The following is a 19,199-nucleotide window of genomic DNA, read 5'->3' as shown; positions in this document are numbered from 1 at the left end:
CAGAAGATTATGACATCAGAAAGGTGCCAAACATTAATTAGAAAAAGGATCGCAGGCTTCTCATTTCCAGCCGGCTAAATTGCTGTCTACTTTACCAGATGAGCCGCCTAAAATAGTTATTTAAAAAAAAAAAAAAAGTAGTTTTTTTTACAGTGCTCGCATGTTCCAGTCAGTAGTATTCAAAATGTAAAATTTTGTTCCAGTAAAATAGCGGCAATTTCCACAATTCATTATGTATGCAAGTCGAGTAAAACATTCCTTCTCAAAGGGCATTTTGTTTCTGGGCTTATGTTTCCATGGACACAGTGAATGAACTTACAAGCGATGTTGGTGATGAAGGCCGAACTGTACAATCATATACCTGAGTCAGTAACCTTACAGCAGAGTTATGATATTGTATAACTTTTTTTTTTTTTTAAGACAAACATTTTTTCTATGTAAGATCGTCTTTTTTACTCAAAGTGTATGAAATACAGTGAGTACATGTTATAGCACTGTAAAATGTCTTATGCATTGACTTAGAAGATCGATCTGAAACCTAGCATATACAATTGATTCAGGAAATGGTATTCGCATTATACAATTAATGAATATGACTGATTATTTTATTTGTATGTGCTTTGTTTTGCTGATTCAGTCTTTATTAAACAAATAATAACACTATATGAGCTACAAGCTGTACCGGTCAGATCTTTTGCTGCATAATCAGTTGCTGTAAAACTGTGGTCAAGTAATATTATTGACAGTTCACACACAAAATGCAGATAAAAAGTACACACACACACGTACAAATACGCATAAGCACATACTATGATTATCTATCTATGTTTAAATAGGCACGGTACTTAAGTTTGTTATTTTTAGAAGACTATCTAAATTCCTTTTTTAAGAAGTTCAGTCAGATGGAAATGTATGTTTTATGTACAGTTCAAATCTCTTCTTCCTCCTCTTCTGTTGATGTCACACTTTCCATGTCTTCCCAAAACACATATTTTCCATATTTTCTTTGTATATTAGGCAAGAGCAACAGTGGGGGGAGGGAGGGTATTTTCGCATTAAATGTAACGCTATCAAGTATTTATTTATTTATTTTATTTACCCGGGAAAGGTAACTGACACTTGGGTATGGATGCGCTGGTGTGGCACTGTATACTGCGTGTTAAAAAACAATAAAAAAGCTAAGCAACACGACATGAAGCAGTGGTGTGTCCAGGCCCTTTAGTGTGCTAAAAGGCATGGTGCAAACATAGATACACAGTATAAAAATGTAGGCATTAATGAATGGGTTATCTCTGAGTTTGCTTTCACTTTGAAGCTTTTGACTCCTACGCATTCCAGGTCAATGCGTTATTGCAACGGAGTCTCGCCCCCTTCCTGGAACTCTGTTCTCGCTGCTTAGCGCCCTCTATAGCGCCATATATATTTCTTTTTAGTTTTTTTTTCTTGCCCTCGCTGTTAAAAGTAGGGGGGGGGCAGTGGCCCGTTGGCCCACCCGTCTCCGGCACCTATGTTAACATTTCAAACAAACATTTGAACACATTTCAAACAAACATTTCCACATTTTTCAGATACTGCCAAGCGCGGTCTATAGCACTGACAAACATACGTTTTTGTTTTGTTTTTTTTAACTGTTGCAGACTTTCTTTTTGCTGGAATTGATGCTGTGCTGTCTGTACAGGAACACATGTGATCAAGTGTGCATTCCCTAGGGCTTTACCAGAAACCTGCTCTTCACTTCAGGTGTCTGCCGCTTAAAAAATTTGAAATATGTAAAACAATAAAAGTACCCATACATTTTGTTTTATTTTTTAACTAGGAGTTGAGTGTATTTGTGTAAGTATTAATGTTGCCAATAGGTGCTAAAATGTATTAGCGAAGGTAAAAAAAATTAAATAGTGTTATTAATTACAAATATCTAGTAGACTACCTGTGTTAGTGCTTATCGACCAAACGGTACCTAGTACTAAAAGTTATGGACACTAGCTTTGTGTAGTAGTTTATTTTAAAATAGATTCATTTGGTAGATAATTACCATACTGTAAGGGCTATAGAAAAAGTTACTGTATTGATAATGAATCACGCAGTCATCAGTATGTGCAGTATTCCCTGTCCAGGCCAAAGAGGCAATCCTCATGGGCAGCAGTGTGGAGTAGTGGTTAGGGCTCTGGACTCTTGACTGGAAGGTCATGGGTTCAATCCCAGGTGGGGGACACTGCTGCTGTACCCTTGAGCAAGGTACTTTACCTAGATTGCTCCAGTAAAAACCCAACTGTATATATGGGTAATTGTATGTAAAAATAATGTGTAAAAAATAATGTAATTGTATGTAAAAATAATGTGTCTTGTAACAATTGTCACAGTCTCTGTAAATGAGAGGAAATGTTTACTGGAATGGGAGAGAGTGAGCTTTAAAGATAACCTTATACCTTGTTTCTAACAACAAAATTGTTGGAAGTAATCACTGTAATTAGGATGCTGTGAGCACATAGTAGGATCCAAAGCCTGAGAGAAATGTTTCAACTCATTTGGAAAGGTACTAAGTTCAAGTTAATGCTGAAAAAAAAGCCAACATGGTTTTAGAACAGGTTCTTCAGGTTCTGAGTAAAGGAGTACCTATATCCTGAAAAACAGGAAACCCTGCCTGCCTCTAGAGGACTTGTACATATTAACTTGTCTTCACAAACTCAGCTTGAGGCTGAACATTTCACCCTAAACACAGTTTTCCCAAATATAAAAATACAGTTTCTGTGAGAAACACTGAATGGTAGAATATGTTACTAAAAGAAACATGCTTTAGTATTACTACAGCTTCTGTGAGATGTGAACCAAAGTCATTTTGCTACCCAACCACCAAGATACAAAAGTTGTTCTCCAGTAACAGTTTCAGCGGTGGGAGATGAAACTGCTTCATGAGCAACCACCCTCTCAATTATTGGACTAGGTAATGTGGACAGTAATACCAGATTTTGTAGACGTACAAAATATGTCAACAGGATTTTTCTGTGGTGTTCCCTAAATGCGATCTTTATACCTGTTAATTTTTTTTTTTATTTTTTTTTATTTTTTTTTAAATAATCCTGACCTGGACTGTCTCCATGTTAAATGGCCACAGTGCAACTGTACATGACACAAAAATGAGGAAAGAAGTGCTCACAGCTCTGTACAGTACAGTGCATCCCTGGCAGCCCGTTCAGTAATTTGCATAGCTGCTACACCGGATTGCATGCGCCACTGTGGGGTGCGTTAATCATTATTATTTTTCATTCATGGTTTGACGGCCTCGTCTTTTTGGGGGGGAGGGGTCTCATAGCCACTTCCTATCTGCGGCACTGGGATGCATGTAACCCTTCGTGTTTTTCCAGCTGGCCTTATCCAGGTAGCCTTTGAGCACCCTCTGACGAGGCCTCTGGCCAAATTTATTATTCACTCGGGCCCTGAACGCCCATCACAGTAAATCGGGCCCTGAGGGCCCATCACGGTTCATATTAAACCATCGACAATTGCAATCAATAAATCTGTGCTGAATAACGTATTTTTTAGTTCTCTGGACAATAATATGATTGGCTATCTATATCTGATTCTCCAACACAGGACTCGACAAACACAACTGATTAATATGTTGCTGTGATATTGTGTAACAATTGTAAGTCACCCTGGATAAGGGGATCTGCTGATAAATAATAATAATAATAATAATAATAATAATAATAATAATAATAATAATAATAATAATAATAATAGCATACCTAGGTAGGGCTGGAGCAGGTAAGAGTGAAAATAACTGCCATTATTTTTGCCTCTGCCATTGTGATATACCGAAACACACCCGCCAGCTAATTTCATAGTACATAGAGATTTAAGCGTTTAGACTGTAGTGTTGTTTTGCTTTATTTTTATTAATGTTAGTTTGTCTGTTACTTCATTATTATGGTTTATGAACATACACTTGCCTATCGTTTTGCTTTTACTTACAGTTAATTTCATATGTTGATGCACGTGCATCATGACAAGTAATACATATGTATTTATTTATTTATTAATTCATATTGTGTCTGGTGGCTAACTCCGTCTTGGAACACACTTCGGCTACAAAAGCACTTCGCTTGCTTCCCGAGGGGTGTTCTCTTAGCCGGAGAGTACCATATAAACAAAGGATCCTCGTACTAATACTATATCTTCTCGTTGCAAGACAGGTGGTGATTAGGGGTGCAAATCATTTAGAGTTTAAACGTTAGTAAAGTGTAAAACGTTTTTAATTTTGCTGAATCGTTTAAACTTTGTCAAAAATGTGCTTGTCAAATATTAAGAAGTGGGTGTCTGCAAATAACGGCTACTCAGTTTTTTTGTTTTTTTAATTACTTCCTGTCACGTGGCATCATTGTCATTGGATATTCACCTCCCAATGTCCCAACTTGAATGTCTTTTGTTCTGCCAGATTGCAGAAGACTGTGTTGATCTTCTTATTTTTTTTTTTTGAGACTCGAGCGATGTTAATACTTTTTTTTTTTTTTAAACAGAAGATTGCTTCCATTTTATGTTTATTTTTTGGTCTTCTTTTTTTCCTACTGCTGCCAGTCAGATAAGTACAAACTATTGCTATTAGTAAATTATTATTATTATTTTCTTTTAAACAGAATATTGATTATTTGAATTAATGTGACACTGTACTTGGAATAAAGTCAGTTTGGTGTGAACATAACTAGTTCTTTTATATACAGTAAATAGGACAAATTAGTGATTTGGATTTTAGCACTGTTTGAATAATTAGACTGCATAACATTTCTGTAATAATGCAATTACTGCTTGCCCTCTAATCAAAACAGACCATTATCGTACCGCAGATGCTATTATTATTTCATATTGCTTCACTGTTTTTTTACATGTGTTTATATATAGGGCTTAATTTAGTAATTTCCTTGATTTAATTTAGTTATTTTTTTCTGTCAAGTAACTTAACAGGTTTTTAAATAGACCAAACCTCATGTACAAGCACAACGTACAAACGAGATTGCAAGATGTTAATAATCTTTATTAAAGCTAAAATGAAAAAATAAGGCGCTTTGCTGGACACACTATTACAATCGTTATGGCGAGTAACAAGTAAATTAATAAAGATGAGTCGCTTCAGCATTTAAATTAAAAAGTAAGACTTACGATTTAAAAGCCCATTTAGTGGTTTCACAGAAAAAAAAGTAAATTAAACCAATTTTACTATTAATGTGTTTCTCAGTTGTGATTGAGATACATGAATGGATTAACCAGTATCAATTGCATTTAAGGAGAGTAAAAAAGCTGATGTAAAAGACCTATTTATAAACATCTATGCAGTAATTTATAGAAAGCTTCCCCCAAGATGGCCGACTTCCGGCTTTCTCCTGCTGTCGAGACCACACAGAGGGGGATGCATACTACCCCCTTACACAACGTCTTTTCAAAAAATGTATTTTAACATTTAAACGTTTAAACTATATCTTTTTAAAAGTTTAACTCTTTGCGATCCTCAGGTCAGACATTACAATTTTCCCTTTCCGTTCATCAAAAAGACGTATAACACAGGTATCTAGTCGTTTTTTCTCCGGAAAAAGCTGAGAAAACCATTTAATGGTCAAGTGAGACCACAAGGAGCTGAGAGAAGCCGAAAAAAAACAAAAAAAAAACAAGGGGCGGATCTGAGCAATACACATAGTCCCGGCACCAGAGAGATAACACGGCCATAAACAAACAAGATAGCTGCCTCCGCATCCAGCGCTCAAAGAATATCACAGACATTTGCAGAGATTTTTGAGATGTTATAGTAATAAAATAATGACTTGGATCGCATTATTGAGGAGTTTGGTGATAAAACGAGTGATCAGGAGATGATTTGTCAGCATGCACGACTATGAAGAAGTATGTGAAAAATACAGCGAACAAAGGGTGGGGCGGGGCTGGAGATGCAGTACTGAGTGTCCTGTTGATATGCAGTGCCTTTTAAACCTGCTTTACTGTGAAATAAAATACTAAAAACTAAAAACAGCGTGTCTAAAATAAACTGTGCGTGCGAAAATAAATTGGACCTGGCGCGCCTGAGAAGCGCCGAATAAATGGACCGCAAAGGGTTAAACGTTTATTAAATTAAACAGAATCTTGATGGTCATTGTTTTTTTAAGCTGGCTATTTAGGGTTAGATAGTTATTTTTTGGTTGGAAGGGTTGAGCTTGTTTGTGTGTGTTAATTTGGTAGTCAAAAATAAATAAATGGAGTCTCATTGGGCAATCGCAGTGCAGTACTGACTGACAATATCATGTCAGACGCCTCTGACAGTCAAACCCTCGTGACCATGTAGGGTTTTACAGATGCAGAGGTTTAGGAACATTTAGTGGAAAACATTTTAATAAACTGAACAAAGTAATAAATTACAAGACATTTCCTTGTCAACACTTCGCATTTATACATTCCTTTCCCCCTGATTTAATCAATTGACAGACTTCATATTTGTCTCTCTCCTTTCTTTGCCAAAAGGGAAGTAAGCACAGATAATTTAATAACCAACATTAATGGGTAATGGTTTGTTTTTTTTTTGTTTTTTTTTGTTTTTTTTTTACATATTTTGACCTCCTATTTGTTCTAATACAAAAACATTTCCTTTTGCTAGTTTCAGAGATTATCTGAAGTTTACCACAGTACATTTGCATGATCATTTTAAATAGCCTGACCATCCATTCTCCATGTTTATGTTATGCATTTACCAGAGTTTGCTGTGTTTTTTAATATGCTTTACCATACTGTTCCTCCCTGAGCTGTTTTATTGCACTTTTTTTTATTGGTATCATAGTTCATCAATAATGCCCTTAAACACAAACTGATACAGGCGTTAGAATAACCCTTACCAGGTTTTGAAAATGGTGGTGTTTCTTTTTACTTTAAAACTACAGGACTGGATTACATCAACAGAATGAAAAACTATGTAATTGTAGCCACAAACAATTCCTACCTGCTTTGCACTTCAGTACCTACATACAGTAGGTCTTAAATGTACAGTTTAAAAAGAAACATGTTGTAGCAAATGTATTTTTATTGGTTGAAAGTATCAGTCAATAAAGGAAGCAGCTGGTTAGTTAATGATAGTAAAGAGGCCATTGAAGGGATAAGGACAATTTCACCCTCCAGGTTAAATGACCAAGCTAATGCAAGACTGACTGAAAGCGTGGCTTTCAAACAGAGATTTCTGTTGGTACTATATATCATGTTTAATAGAAGTACATGTTATAATATTTGTTTATTTGGACTTCCACAACAGTTATGATTTATGGAATTATTTTGTTAACCTCAAATCAACTAAATAATATTACAAAGACCAAAATACAAAATATTTGACAGTTTAACAAACAATCCATATCAAAAACCAAAAGCACTTCAGCAATTTCAAATATTCGTTCATGACAAAAGTATTGGCACCTTTACATTAAAAGTCTGTAAAAATGTAATAGAACTAATTCAAATATATATTAATTGATTGAAAACTATTACACAGTAACTAAGCTTTCGTGCTACATAATGTGGCATATACGGTCACAAGCAAAGGTATTGACACCCTACACTTAATATAAGATAATTCATGCATTTTGTGAACATTAGTCACTAATTAATATGACAAAGACCAAAATACATAATTTCTGGTAGTTTAACAAGCAATCGTTTTATTTAAAAAAAATCACTTAAGCAATTTCAGATATTTGACGTGACAAAAGTATTGGCACCTTTACATTTAAAAGTCTGTTCAAATTTAATAGAACTAATTAAATATATATTCACTGATTAAAAACCATTACACAGTAACCATGCTGCATTAAAATTCAATAGCCAGAAAAATGTGGCAATTATTTCCAATTTAACATCTGTTAAAGAAGAACATTTTGGCAACACAGCAGATGATGGTCAAGACAAAGGAATTGGATTCACATTTGAGAAAAGCACTCGTAGCAAACTACAAAAAAGGAAATGGCTACAAAACAGTATGGCATACCAAAATCCCCAACCAGAGCAATAAGCAAGAAGTACTACAGAACAAATTCAACTGAAATGCTTGAAAGAAGTGGACATCCAAAGAAAGTTACTGGCACAGCAGGTAGTAGAATAGTCCGAGCAGCAAAGAAAATTCAAGATTGAAAACCAAGGACTTGGATTTAGAAGCATCAGGCACACAGTGGTAGCCAAAACCAGCTATTTACCTGTTGTGATGCTGTTGCAGTGCGACAACACAACAATGTTGCAGCTTTGCTATAGCAGGTTGTATAAAAAGTGCTTACAAGTATAAATACCCCACAAAACACTGACCCTTTTTAAGCATACAGGAGAAGATCAATCCAGCAAGAATCTCAAATGATCTGTACAGTACTTCTATACTTCCAACTATAATGATTCACTAATCTGTATTAGGGCTGTCAGTTAAGCCTACAAATAATAATAATAATAATAATAATAATAATAATAATAATAATAATAATAATAATATCTATTTTTATATAGCGCCTTTCATAGTGGACCACCATCACAAAGTGCTTTACAGAGGCATTGCTTTAACATCTCATCCTCACGATGGAGCACAAGGAGGTTAAGTGACTTGCTCAGGGTCACAGTGAGTCAGTCACTGGAAGCGGTGGGATTTGAACCAGTGACCTTCTGGTTAGCAATGGATAGCAATGGATTATTTGAGTACACAGAATATAATCGTTCCAATAAATATCGATGATTATACCCCCCCCCCCCCCCCCCCCCGAATCTCCTGGGCCATCGGGGGGGCCAACAGGTGAACTGCTGCATTCTCTCTCTGGATCTTCTCTAGGAGCAAATGTATTGGCGGGAATGTGTACAAGAGCGTCCTGGGCCAATTGTGGGCTAGGGCGTGGACGCCTAGTGGACTGCCGAAGCGGTGGAGGTGGTGGTTGACATACGATACTACCTAAATGTTGTCCGTCCAGATAAGGACATGTCTCCCTTGGGGCACCAGGAGAAAATGCTGGAGAGCAAGGTGAACCGTTCGCAGTTCCAGCACATTTATTTGCAGGGATGTCCAACGGCCCGACCAGGACCCACGGACTCTACAGTCCCAGACTGCTCCCCAACCTAATTTGGATACGTCTGTCATCACCACCTGTTGGCTGTGGATCACCCCCATCCTTACACCTTCGCGCAGTTGAGAGGCTTGCCTCTACCAGTGCAAGGTTTCCCCAACATGCCCGAGACACAGTCAGCTGACGGCGTCTGTCGTGTTTGGGATGTAGCTGGAAGGCGTTGAGCCACGCTGAAGCTGCCGCATATGGAGTAAATGGCTGATGAGGCTGCGGCCATCAGACCCAGCAACTTTTGACACAACACCAGAGGTACTATATATCCCTGTTGAAACAGGGATAGACAATTCTGTATGGCAGCCACTCTGTCGTCTGACAGGTAGGCTCACATTGCAAGGGAGTCCAGCCAGAGTCCCAAATAAACCGTACTTTGCACCAGTACTAATTCGCTCTTGGCATCGTTGAAGGGTGAGACCCAGCCTCGACATATGTTCCGTCACGATCGCCGTGTGGGCCACTGCTCCTTCTTGTTACTGGGAACAGGTCAACCAGTCGTCCAGGTAGCTCAACACCATGATCCCTTGCAGCTGCAAGGGGGCCAGGATGGCATCCACACACTTTGAGAACGTGCAGGGGGGCTAAGGAGAGGCCTAATAGCAGCATGGAAAACTTGAAGACACTTCCCTGAAAGGCAAAGCGGAGATACTTCCTGTGCGCTGGAGGAATATGGACGTGTATCCTTTAAGTCCACGGTGGTAAACCAGTCGTCTGGCCGGACAGACTGCAGGATTTGACGGTGTGTGACCATCTGGAACCTCCTCTCCCTCAAAAACGTGTTGAGGTGTCTCAAGTCTAGGATGGGGCGGAGTCCGCCATCCTTCTTCGGCACCAGAAAGTACCTCGAGTAGAACCCTTCCTCTTGGGAGGTGGGTCCTACGAGACAGATGGCTTGTTTGAGAAGTAATGCAGCTACTTCTTGCTTGAGGGCCGAGACCTGGAGAGGGTCGTTCACTGATGTAACCGTGATCCTTCCAAAGGGAGGAGGACCTGCGCAGAACTGTAGCACATAACCGGTACGTACGGTGGCGAGCACCCAAGTGTCCGAGGTGCAAGTGCGCCAATATTGCACCCGGTGTTGTGTGAAGGGGTAGATCTGAGGCCGCAAACGTTCAGGGGCTCTGCTTGGGCTACTGAGGCTGGGGGAGAGCCCACTGTGGGGGCTGCCTGTTGCATTGGGGCCCCACGTCCGGCACCCACCCCTGTCCTTGCGGGTGGGCCCCGCGGTTAGCTGTCGTGGAAGCCTGAAGGCAATGCCTCAGATCACCACGTGGGGCAGTGGGGATCGGGACCGTCCGAGTCACCGTGTGTGCCATGGGTGGACACCAGTGTCTCATTCTATCTCGCACCAGTGCACGGGAAGGGAGCATTGAGGCTACCTGGCAAGACGTGGGAGCGTTGTAAGATCTCCTCCACTGCTGGCCTGAAGGTATAGCAGGGAGATATTGGCGCATCCAGCAAAGCCAATATGTCCACATCAGGGATCCTTACTTGGGACAGCTAAAGCTGCCTGCAAGCCACTACAAGGCTTGCCAGGCTCCGGCCCAGGGCCTGCCCTTGGAAGCCGGAAATCTAGAGCAGCGTGCCTAATATTAGGCACAGCTCCGAAGCCACTGGTTCAGGGAGGGGCACCGACTGCAGTATGCCATCCAAGTAAGCCCTAAGGAGGCCTGCCGTGTTTGCCAGATGCGTGACTTGCACATCCGTCGCATAGGCCTTTTTAAAATGGGCCTCTGTTACCTTGCATTGACCATTAGGTAAACCCACTACTGGAGGGGCTCGCACCAGGGCCACGATGGTTGAGTCAACTGGTGAGAATTCCACCAAGCCCATCACCCCTGCGCCTTCTAAAGAAGCCAGAAGCTCGTTTCATCATACTCGGCGCCGAGGCTGGGTGGTTCAAAGAGGACCATACCTCTTCCATGAAATCAGGGAACGCTGGAAAGGGCTGAAGGCGGGGCAATGAAGCCTGTGTCCTGAAGACAGGCTGACACGGTACGGGCGCTGCCATCCAAGGTACCTGGAGGAATTTGGAGGCTTGCTCCATAAGTGCCGGGATCGAGCTTGGGAGAGGTGAAAGCACAGCGTCTGAGATTGCCTCAGAGCTGGGACCCATCCCGAAGGTCAGCTCCTGGACATCTCCTTCCTCCTCATCCTGAGGGCAGGTGCTAGCGGTGGAGCCAGGGCCGGAGAAGGGTGTTGGGCCTGCTGCCTGGCCAAATACTCCAGGACTTAAGCCATTTGGTCTTTCATGTTGGAAATGTCCTGTGCCTGCTTTGAAAGTTGTGCCCGCTTAGCACTCCGTGCGGGAGACTGAGGCATCTGAGCACAGGGAATGCTCTGTGAGGGGCTCTGGGATAGATGGAGGAGGGGGAGATCGGGGCTCCCAGCACCGCCAACGGCTCAACCGAGCTAGCTGGAGAAGCCACACCAGTGAACATGGTTAGTCTGCCGCGTAGGACCAGAGGCTGGAACACTGCACAGATCTCTCAGAAAGTTACATCTCCCAAGGCAGAGGAGGTGTGCTGCATGCCCAGGCACCGGACACAGAGGAGGTGCTTGTCCTCTGGAAGAAGCATCCCTCCGCAGGACGAGCAAGCATGAAATTTAGGCATGCTTGACGTCAAGGTCACACCACATGCACGAGGTGTCAAGCACCGAGGCACGAGTGAGTGAAAATATCGCCGGGCCCCAGTGGAGGAAATCATTTGTCTCTTTTTTTTTTTTTGCTGCAATTAGCAGGATAAATACACACACAACAGCAGATGCAGCAGGGTTAGAAAGCAGTCTGCGATGCAAAGCAGTGCAGACTGGTGAAAAAGAGAAAGATTTAACGAAGCGCAGTTGCGCAATGATTATAGCTCAGTTCACAGAACCAGAGTTACTGAGTCCAAGGAACTGGCAAACTGACTTCCAGCAATATTTTCTTAAAAATAAAGTAGGGAAACTACAGTAAACTCAAGTGAGGGCTCTTTCATACAGACCGAATCACAGCAACTGGACAGGTTTGTACCTTACCTTACTGCGGTGAGAAGCAAAAGAGGAAATGAGCACCACGGAGTGACTATTTGTTCCCTCGGAAGGTGTGACCGAGGACGTCACTCCCCAGAAGGGCCTATCGGCAGCTCTGACATAAAATGCTCAGTGAATACCTGACCTGTGGCAGGAATATCCTAAAATTATTGTTGGTGGTCAGCTTCAAATTAAAAGGGAACTGACAGATATAAAACTATTAAAAATGGCTATTGACAAAACATATCTGGTACATATCGACAACATGAAATAATGCTATGTATGTATTTCAACATATGGAAATAAATCCAAGCTTATCCAGTTCCTTTGAAATGGACTCCCATATATATTATCTTTCACCTCTGCATCTTTATCATTGCAGTGATATTTATCATAAAGCTCTGGGTATTTTTCAACAGCAAGTATTATTTTTTTAATTTTGGATAGTGCTTCACCCTGGTGGACACCATGCATTGAAGCGGTTTTGTAATTGCTCAATTCCCTAGTCGTCGCGCAAAGAAATTGCAAAAAATAAGATTCAATCCTATTTATTTTGCGTCGCTTCAGTGTCACCTTGGTGTCGCCTGTGTCGAGTCCTCTGTGGTATGAAAGATACTTATCAAAAGTATAGGTTGTAATTTGCACATTTCCGCTTCTCGCATCACGTCTGGTGTGGTGTGCAGCCTTTAGAATACAACTTAAAAGGCATGTTACAGTACTGAAAAGTAAAATACAAATATTGATAATAATATTGATCTGTATTACAGTACCTGATACTGAAGTGAGAATGAAACAAAAGTAAATTTTGTACTTATGCCTTCATAGATATGTAACAGTGGGACATTTATGAAAACACTTATGAACATCCGGTCCCTTATTTGCACAAAATTCGTAAAATTTAGCAAAGATTATCTGGTTTTGATTTAATCTTTCCCCACAACCGGTTATTTACTAAACATTTGAAACTGCGTACAAAAATCAACTTGCATGCTCAACATCAACACTCCTTCACATGAAATGTAATCACTCACTAAAGATTTCATGCTGAAAAACATGATCGTTTGATTTGATTGTTTGATTGCTGCAGGTAATTTTGTACCCTGCTGTATCTTGGATACTTTGGTTTGTTGTGTTACCTTTTGAGGTTTGGAATTTTTGTGTGAGCAGTTACCATTTATATATAATAAAAAATAAAAAATATACTTTTGTAATCCGATTTCCGCATTTGATCGGGATTAGGCTATATTGTGAAGTTGGGTTTTTCAAAATGTCAACATGCAATCGGGATTACTGTGATCCGGATTTCGCTTTGGTAATCAAATCACACTTGTAATTGCGATTAAATGTAATTGGGTTTACTTGTATCCAAAATATTAGGATTATTTTGATCCTCCTGCGAAGGTGGATTTCAATTTTAAATAATCATAGAAAATAGATATTCTGTTTGAATGGTGATAGAAAACACACACTATATGTCCAAATAGAGTATTATAATACATGTTTAACATATTTAAGTTTTGTATCCATCCTGGCAAATTAACAATGTGTGTCTGATTAAGGTAAAAAAAAAAAAAAAAAAAAAAAAACATTAGCGGTATAGATTTTATTAAGAACAGAAAACTTTGTTTTTCATTTATATACATAATGTCCAACACAGTGGTGTCCTACCTGAGGCTCCAGCAGGTCATCACTCAAATCCTCACCTTCAATGGCTGGTACGATGGATAGCGGTATTGTGCAAAACAATGCAGGCTAGAATTATGTTGCATGCTCATAGCGGCTCCATACACAGGTAATTCAGACAAGCGAATTAAAAGATTAACATTAAGAGTGAATTGTCTGAGTTTTTTTTTTATATAAAACATAAGAAAGCAATAAACCTCTGTATTAATACTCATAATTAGGACAGCAGTGTGGAGTAGTGGTTAGGGCTCTGGACTCTTGACTACTTTACCTAGATTGCTTCAGTAAAAACCCAACTGTATAAATGGGTAATTGTATGTAAAAATAATGTGGTATCTTGTAACAATTGTAAGTCGCCCTGGATAAGGGTGTCTGCTAAGAAATAAATAATAAATAATTATCACTGGTCTTATTTATTTTTAAAGTTAGGTTATATCATAAATAGGGCGTCTAGTTTTTTGGGGGGGGGGGGGGGGGGGGGGATCACGTGATGTCCCTTTAAACATATTTTGAGCCGATTCGCTTTCTTAATCAACCACTAATTACCAAAGGAAGTTGTTTCTATTTACCCTCATATCTTGATTGAGTTAACAAACAATGTGCATTGATCTAACCCGATTCTATTTGAACCTGCATTTCATTCTGGCTCTAATCGCAGAATTCAGTTTATTAATTTCCACTGCGTTAGTTTCTAGTAGTGTGTTGCTAATTTAAACAATCTGGTATCAGTTAAGGCTTAACAACTATTAATTAAGGTTTAAAGGGAGGGAGTGAGATGGAAAATAAAAACCGAAAACTGGAAGCCCTAATCATAAATAACGGACTATTTAAAAAAAATAAATAAATAGGCTATAAACTATTAAAAACTACTTCAAAAGCCGGATTTCGTAATTGTGATTATGTGTAGTCTGGATAAATGTAATCCAGCAGTGACATTTTCTGATAAAACAGATCAAAATGATCCAGATTAAAGTAATCTTGATCACAAAATATAGGATTACAAAATCCAGATATTTTTTATCCAAATTACAAGCTTTAAAAAACCGGCCCAGAGCATTTGATATAAATCTTTATAATTTTTCAACAGTTTTCAAAATATAAAGAAGTTTCTGCAATGTGCTGTGTGTATTGTGTGATTTCCTCAAAAACAATGCAACATGTTATTATCAGAATGGACTAAGCACAAAATGCATACAAAGAAAACAGCGACACATCTTCAATTTTCGGTATTAAGCTTGATCTAAAAGCTCAACTTCTTTCAGGCTCACAATTAGAGGGCAGCATACTGCGAACAACAATGACAATTGATTTGTGTCCCTGTGTTAGGTTATGTACAGATCAAAAAATACACATTCAAACGTGGTATTATGCTGTGAGGTTGTGCTCAATGGCAACACAAACATGTTAACCAGATTAAAAGTGAACCTAAGGGACACACTGGCTGATTGTGCTACAGTTAGAATATTTAACGCTGCATTTAAGATAAACTGTTCCAGTTTACACCAACCTAACAGAAACTGGAATGGGTGATTTATGAGAAAATGTTATAGTGTTTGCACTCAGCATAATGCATTTAAATAAATACTTTACAATGCAGTGACTGCATGTGGTGAACACATCAGTCATACAACAGATCCCATTTGCAGTACATCCCTGCAGCTTTTCAGTACTCAAAATCTAGCTTCCCTACATGCACAGGGAACACATTTCAAAGGAACCTTTTATGAACACATAAAATATCAATCTAAAGTATCAAGTTAGATGGGACTTCCATGCTAATCAGGATTCCAAGACAATCAGGATTGTAGATCAGTCATAAATTGTGTTTAAAAGATTTACTGTATGCTCCCCTTTATGTGATGGGAGTCTAGGCTTAACCACTGTACAGTATAAAATAGTAAAATATATGAGTTGTATGATTGTTTAGGTAAGGAAGCACGAGCCACTGGTTCCATGCAAATTGGAGTTTCACCCCATAATAATGAATACTGTATGGCTGACATGCTGGTGTATGTCTCAATAATATCACCTCTGCAGTATGTTTTCTTGTAAATCCAAAACAAAGTACACTTACAAAAAAGTACATTTTTCTTGACATTAAAAAAAAAAAATGTCATCTTTCATTAGAAGGGTGTGTATACTAGCGCTAAAATAATGTTTACAAATTTTTCTCAACCGTGGTGCCTTGTCTTGGGGGGGAAAAAATTTATCCAAAAAGTACCGTTCCAGTCGTAAAGGCACAGAAAAGAAAAAGATGGCAACTCCCAAAAATCCAGGTCCACAATCAAGGTTTCAACAAAACAAAGTTTTTATTCTTACAAAAATTAGCTTACGCATTTTGACATGTGATTTTTCAGCCTGAGGAAATTAAACATTATCTAGCCTACATGTCCAACAGGCAACGCATCTTTACAATGCACAAACTTCAGTTTTCCGCCAAATACCTAAACACAGTTCTCAGAAACTGGCAAAAGCAAGCAGAAAAACCCGTTTTATGAAATATGCATGCTATTTGTTTCTGGAGAACAACCGTTGCAGTCAGAACAGTATCCCACTGATCAGGGATACTGTTCTACTTTCACCCACTTTATTCCCACTTCTGTAAACTAGTGTTCAGTATGTTGCTCCATAATACAAAACAATCTGCCAGTGTGTGACAACTGACTTAATTTGTTTTTAATTGTGAATAAATAGTTCCTACAGTGTGGCGTTCATTAATTGTGCAGTGCATATTGTACATTCTGTCATGTTTTCTGCTGCTCAGACCTCTTAACAAAAATACTTTATCAGATCAAGCATTGCAGATACCTTCTGCACCTGTATTTAAAAACTCACTCCAGTTTTACCAGTTTAACTGCACCATTTTGGAAATATGATAATTATAATTATCTGCAGACTGTAACTACACCTGCAACATACTGTACTACTGTATACTCCCTTGAGCCCACATTTATGGATAGTCTCCTTTAAATAAAACTACTGCCTGGTACAGTCAGGTCCTAAAACATAGACACAGGTGTGTATTCTGGAGAAGTGTGGTTCCATAAACAGAACTATTTCTTTAACACCATTAGGAATGGACAAGAAAGGGCTTTTGGTATGTTTTTGGTAGTTTGGTAGTCTGCATCCTACACCACTTTTTTGGAAAATGAATAAAAAACAACCAACTGGAAATGTTACAATCATTTTAACCAAATTACATAAAGCTTGGTGAATCTGTCTCATAGACGCAAAATATCAACACACTGAGTGTCATCATCCTTAGGCTAAAGTGTTTAAATCGTGCTCTTTTTTGGCAGAAAAGAAACCTTTATCCTTCCAAAACTATGCAAAAACCAAACGAACCAACCTAAAACGGTCATAACAATATACTGTAGCACCACACCCATCCAGTTAGTGGAGTGTGGCTTTTAAACTGACATACTATACAATGTACGCTTGGTCATGTGCACTAAACCAATATAACTTTACCTTAACAAAACGGTATTCTTTCACAAACTGTCACAGCGAGAATGTAAAATTCGAGAACTCATTTCAAATACGTATTTTTAGGAACACCTGTTGATACAGAAAATGACTGTAGTTGATGAAAGTAAAAGGTAGGCCTACATGTCCCTATAAAAACGTGTTGGTATGGTTTATGTTCCAATCTAATTTTCACGGATAGAAAGAAAGATATTTCCGTTTACCTGCTTTGGTATCTTTCTGTTGTACTACTGTGTAAAGAACTTTTAACTCAATTTACAAAAAAATTCGCCCAGATAAAACCTAGCTTCCCCACACTGTTACATTAAAGAAAATAATAATCATGAAATATATAAATATGAAATGTATACAATTCAAATTGTATTAGTTGCAAGTTGTGGCCGGGGTCTGTAGTGTCACTGCTCCTACCGCGCCTTCTCCTCATGACGGCTGTGCAGCGAACCTACCCTACCTCACCTGCTCTGTTTCATGAAGTTGAACACAGCCTACCTGGGCCTGTCCTGGAATCCAACTAAAAAACGTCATATAATGTAATATAAATACAGATTTTTCTGTCTGAGACATTTACTTCAGTTTATACAGTAAATAAAAGTATATTTATTTATTAATAGGAATGATGTGGAAACCTAAATGTACTGTGCGCTTTGAGACACTCAGTTCAGAAGAAAGTAAAGGAAAACCTATCTTCAACTTGGTACGAAGTTTTTGGCGTTGTTAAAAAAAAAAAAAAAAAGGTTAATTAAAATTATTAAACAACTGCAACTCACCTAACAAAAGCAATTTAAGCTCCCTGCGAGCATCCCTCTTGTCTCTGCGCAGCTGTCTATCAATTTCTTGATTTATCCTTTGACATTCCTTGTCTTCAGCAGACAGGCAGCACCCAGCCATGATAAATTAAAAAAAAAATGTAAATACAAATAAAAAATTGTTGAATTAAATCAAATTAAAGTGTATATAATAGAGCGTTTATGAAAACAAAAAGCCGTGGTAGAGAATGAAAGCAAGTTTCTGCCAGCTCCACTTCACTTCAAACTTCCAATTTGTAGTTCTGCCACAACTACAGTGAGAATCATTTGTCTCTGCAAATTGAACAATAAAATAAAAAAAAAACTGTATTTAGGAAAAACGCAATATCCCTTTATACAGATGAATCCTGGAGGAAAAGTCTGTTATGGTTAGTCCTATGGTTTGCGTGAGTGGGTGACGTTGATGCAGTGACAGGTTGTGTAGCTTGTTAAGCAAGCTGACGCACGAACCAGGGGAGTGAATGAAGTGGAGAGTGTTGGCAGATAACACAAAAGTGGATTTTTTTTTTTTTTTTCTGTTGGAGTTAGAGGCGGGGCGTCTTGTTTTCTTTCCACTTCTAGGGATGGGCTGTAAAGGGCAATGGCGCCTGTTTTTAAAGCAGTGTTCCCTTTCGAAGATGTCAATATACTTATGATTTCTTGTCTTGTTTATAAGTTTGTGTGTGAGTGTGTGTGTGTGTGTTTTGTAATGTTACCTGGCCGTAAAAACTAGGACAGCTCTCCAATTATTATTATTATTATTATTATTATTATTATTATTATTACCTTGTTCTCAATTTCTGTTGTATATATATATATATATATATATATATATATATATATATATATATATATATATATATATATATATAAAATGCCTTACATTTGATCAAATGCAGTCACGACAAGATAAAAAATGCAATATAGGTGTGTTGCTAGGAGGCAGTTTTCAAGCTATAATCTTAATGTCTAAAAAATTCTAACAAAACTAGTAAGAGACAAACAGCGCAATCAAACCCAAGCCTTACTAACCCTCCTCTACAATATGATAGGAAAGACCCATTTTAAAATGTTAATCAGGTCGGAATCATACTTCTCTACCCCCATAGTCACATATTGCAGGGGC

General features: G+C 38.7%; 1 protein-coding gene across 1 annotated transcript in view; it reads right to left on the bottom strand.

The window, feature by feature from the left end:
- The window catches only part of LOC117408955 (guanine nucleotide-binding protein subunit alpha-14), a 70,358-nt gene extending 51,791 nt beyond the window's left edge, over nucleotides 1-18,567 (bottom strand). Inside the window, exon 1 of the mRNA XM_034014425.2 lies at nucleotides 18,056-18,567. Within this exon, the coding sequence (XP_033870316.1) occupies nucleotides 18,056-18,176 (121 nt within the window). The 5' untranslated portion in view covers nucleotides 18,177-18,567. The remainder of the gene's footprint in view (nucleotides 1-18,055) is intronic.
- Nucleotides 18,568-19,199: the final 632 nt, after the last annotated feature.

This window comes from Acipenser ruthenus, chromosome 2, assembly GCF_902713425.1.
Source record: "Acipenser ruthenus chromosome 2, fAciRut3.2 maternal haplotype, whole genome shotgun sequence".
Taxonomy (NCBI): domain Eukaryota; kingdom Metazoa; phylum Chordata; class Actinopteri; order Acipenseriformes; family Acipenseridae; genus Acipenser; species Acipenser ruthenus.
The sequence above is the reverse complement of the archived record's forward strand: the minus strand, read 5'-3'. Positions and strand labels throughout refer to the sequence as shown.